The 3,115-nt window shown below is 39.3% G+C and overlaps 1 protein-coding gene across 6 annotated transcripts in view; it reads right to left on the minus strand.

Annotated features, from left to right (window-relative positions):
* Positions 1-2,470, minus strand: part of LOC121322455 (receptor tyrosine-protein kinase erbB-4-like) — a 277,382-nt gene extending 274,912 nt beyond the window's left edge. For all 6 annotated transcript variants that reach the window (XM_041262471.1, XM_041262473.1, XM_041262470.1 and 3 more), the window contains exon 1: positions 2,114-2,470. In XM_041262471.1, the coding sequence (XP_041118405.1) occupies positions 2,114-2,189 (76 nt within the window). In that variant the 5' untranslated portion in view covers positions 2,190-2,470. The remainder of the gene's footprint in view (positions 1-2,113) is intronic.
* Positions 2,471-3,115: the final 645 nt, after the last annotated feature.

Consider the following 3,115-nt stretch of genomic DNA (forward strand, 5'->3'; position numbering starts at 1 on the left):
CCAGTCAACATGCCTAATCGACAGAGTAATACAAACACAAGGATCACGATAACACCGGCGGGCTAGTTCCAATTTACATCGGGCATTGCTCCCCCGCTGCTGCGCGGCTCCTCCGGTCGCGGCTTGGAAAGAGAGCATTCTTCCGAGCAATCACGGCTTTCGTGTAATTTATAAAGCCTGTGTTCGATTGTTTCTATGCCCTTGCATTCTCAATAGGTAGATCTGAATAGGACACACCGCACTGTAATCCAGCTTGCAAGCAGAACAAATGACACCGCAACACTGCAATCAATCTTACAAAGTCACCTGTTCGATTTTTTTCTTTTCTACTTCATAATATTTCTTCTGCATTGCAATAAATCACAAGCGGCGCCTATTATACGTAACTGGAATTTGCGATGATTGGCAGTATAGTAAACATTAATATATTTATCTGCACAAGTGTCACAGAGATACATGTTGCTAACATTACAGTACTGTGTATGCACTGCAATACTCACTCGGGTAAAATCAGTGCACATTACTCTCAAGGGGCCGGTTCAGTCTGCAGTTATCGGTTACAAATTCCAGCATGTCTTTAATACCTACTCTATACATATTTAACATATAGACTACCAACGAGCACCCAGGTATACAGCACCTATAGTTTAATCTGTTTATAAACTGTCCATTTCTTACTGTACACACACACACACACACACACACACACACACACACACACACACACACACACACACACACACACACACACACACATCGCAGTTATTGGTTCTTGAAAATGCTATATTAAAACTGAATGTGTGTGTGTGTGTGTGTGTGTGTGTGTGTGTGTGTGTGTGTGTGTGTGTGTGTGTGTGTGTGTGTGTCAACAATAATATAGAAGTTACAAAATTGTTGAGTTATTTAAATAAAGACTGGCAATACTACTACTACTACTACTACTACTACTACTACTACTACTACTACTACTACTACTAATAATAATAATAATAATAATAATAATAATAAATAATAATAATAATAATAATAGTAATAATAATAGTACTAGTACAACTGTAGACAAGTAGATAAGATTATAATTTTGTATGTTATTGTTATTTTGAGCAGTCGTAACAACCATGACACGGTAAGTTGTTCAAACAATGGGATGTCTGATATAAACCCGGCTGAGTAAGCAGAAGGAGCAGGCAAGCAGGGTGACTGCTGCGCATGGAAATGCAGATGTAGCTTTGCTTTGGTAAGATCTTGGACATACATTTCGGTTTCTAATTCCAAAAACACCAAGCTGTCAACACCACCAGTGCCAAACACATCCTATCAGCCGGTCTGAAATCAACAATCAGATGCTGTGGACACAACAGCAACACCGATAATGAGACAGGGAACCCTAGTTTCACAGTCCTGGACTAGTTGTTTCAGAATCTTTACCCAGGAGCACACGTGTAATACGCGTTGATTGCACCGTCCTTACAAATGCAGCAACAGCGGCTTTCTGGTAGGTGTTGGCAGCAAAGCAATTAACCTACTTTTTTTTTTTTTTCTGAAACATAAAGTAGTAAGTGTTGATAAAATAACATCGATACAGACACACAATGATAGCCAAGAGCCGCAGCGTCTGCTGAGCCCATTCGATTTACTGAATACGCTTTATTTGATTGTATATAATGTACGAGTAAATATTTCACTAGAGAACGCGAGCATGGGAGTTTTCAAGCATTTTAACACGGCAGTGTTTTACACTGTTTCGTTCGTATTGTTATTATTTGTCAAGACATTCGAAGTTCTTATGCAATCCATATGACAAGAAAAACCAAAATAATAATAATAATAATAATAATAATAATAATAATAATAATAATAATAATAATAATAATAATAATAAATAAACAGCCATGAAATGAACAAGCAAAACGCAGTAAATATATAAGCACCAATAGCCCCTCAGAGGAGAATAAGAACCGAGACAACCGGGCTATCATTACTATACCAAGAACAACCGCAAACACGACTCTACAAACTACTCAGCGGCGTAAGCGAAGCCACAGTAAAGTTTTTGTATAAACAAAATAAAACTAGCAAACAGAATAATAACAGCAGTCGTAATGCCACCCACCTGATTGTGAGGTGCTCAGCTGTATGGCCACAGTGTTCAAGAGAAAGCCCAAACAGCACAAAGTGGTTAGCTTCATTTTGGGGCTTATTCCTTTTTTATTTTATGTCCAGTAACATATCCTTTTTCAGAGGGAAGATGTGCATATGTCAAGCTTATATTGTCCCTCCTGGTGTGTGTTTTGATTTAGTTTGGCTGTTGTTTTTCTCCCCCTTGGTTTTAGAGAGTGCTGAAGTTTATACAGGCGCAGTAGCAGCAGTTTTTAGTTCCCAACTTGCGATCCTTCGCTTGCTCTGAATTGCACGAGTAAACTCATTACTCTCTACCGGAGTTCAGCACCCAGCAAACGCACTGCCAGTCTCAGCCACTCCCCCACTGTCGGGTCCTCTCCTGTCACCTGCCAGCGGATTCGTTGCAAGGATCGCTGTCACATTCTGGTACCGCCTTTACTCCTCCCCTTCTCCTTCTGATTGGTTGTTATAGTGGCCAAAAAATCTTGGCTGTCTTGCCTTGGAAACACCTGTCACAGGACGGTGCGGTTCAGGTGAAGCGCGCATGTGTCTGCGGGACCACATTGCGCTCGTTTATTATCTAAAAACAGAGGCACCGAGAGTCGGAATATGAACACTTTATCCCACACTTCTTGAGAACCTATAATCAATTGCACCCCAGCTTTTACTGCCTTTACTGCTGTAGAAATCAGTTATTTAATTATTTATTTAGGGCAAATGTATATATTTTCTCTCTTTTTTCTATTGGAAAACATAACTTTAGTTGGTAAATTTGCTTTACGTATTTATTTTCTGTACCGGATCTAAGTCAGTTTTGCATTTGTATGTATTTTTTATTTGTATTAAAGCTTGCTTTAGATCGATTGGTTCGTGTCTGGCCATTCATTTCATTTTTCATGGAATGGGAAACAGCTTGTTTGGTCCAATCAATCATAACTGATGAACGTAACTAATAATCGGAAAGGCTCAGTAAATTTATTACATCCCGCACAAA

The sequence above is a fragment of the Polyodon spathula genome, chromosome 10 (assembly GCF_017654505.1).
Source record: "Polyodon spathula isolate WHYD16114869_AA chromosome 10, ASM1765450v1, whole genome shotgun sequence".
Classification (NCBI taxonomy): Eukaryota; Metazoa; Chordata; class Actinopteri; order Acipenseriformes; family Polyodontidae; genus Polyodon; species Polyodon spathula.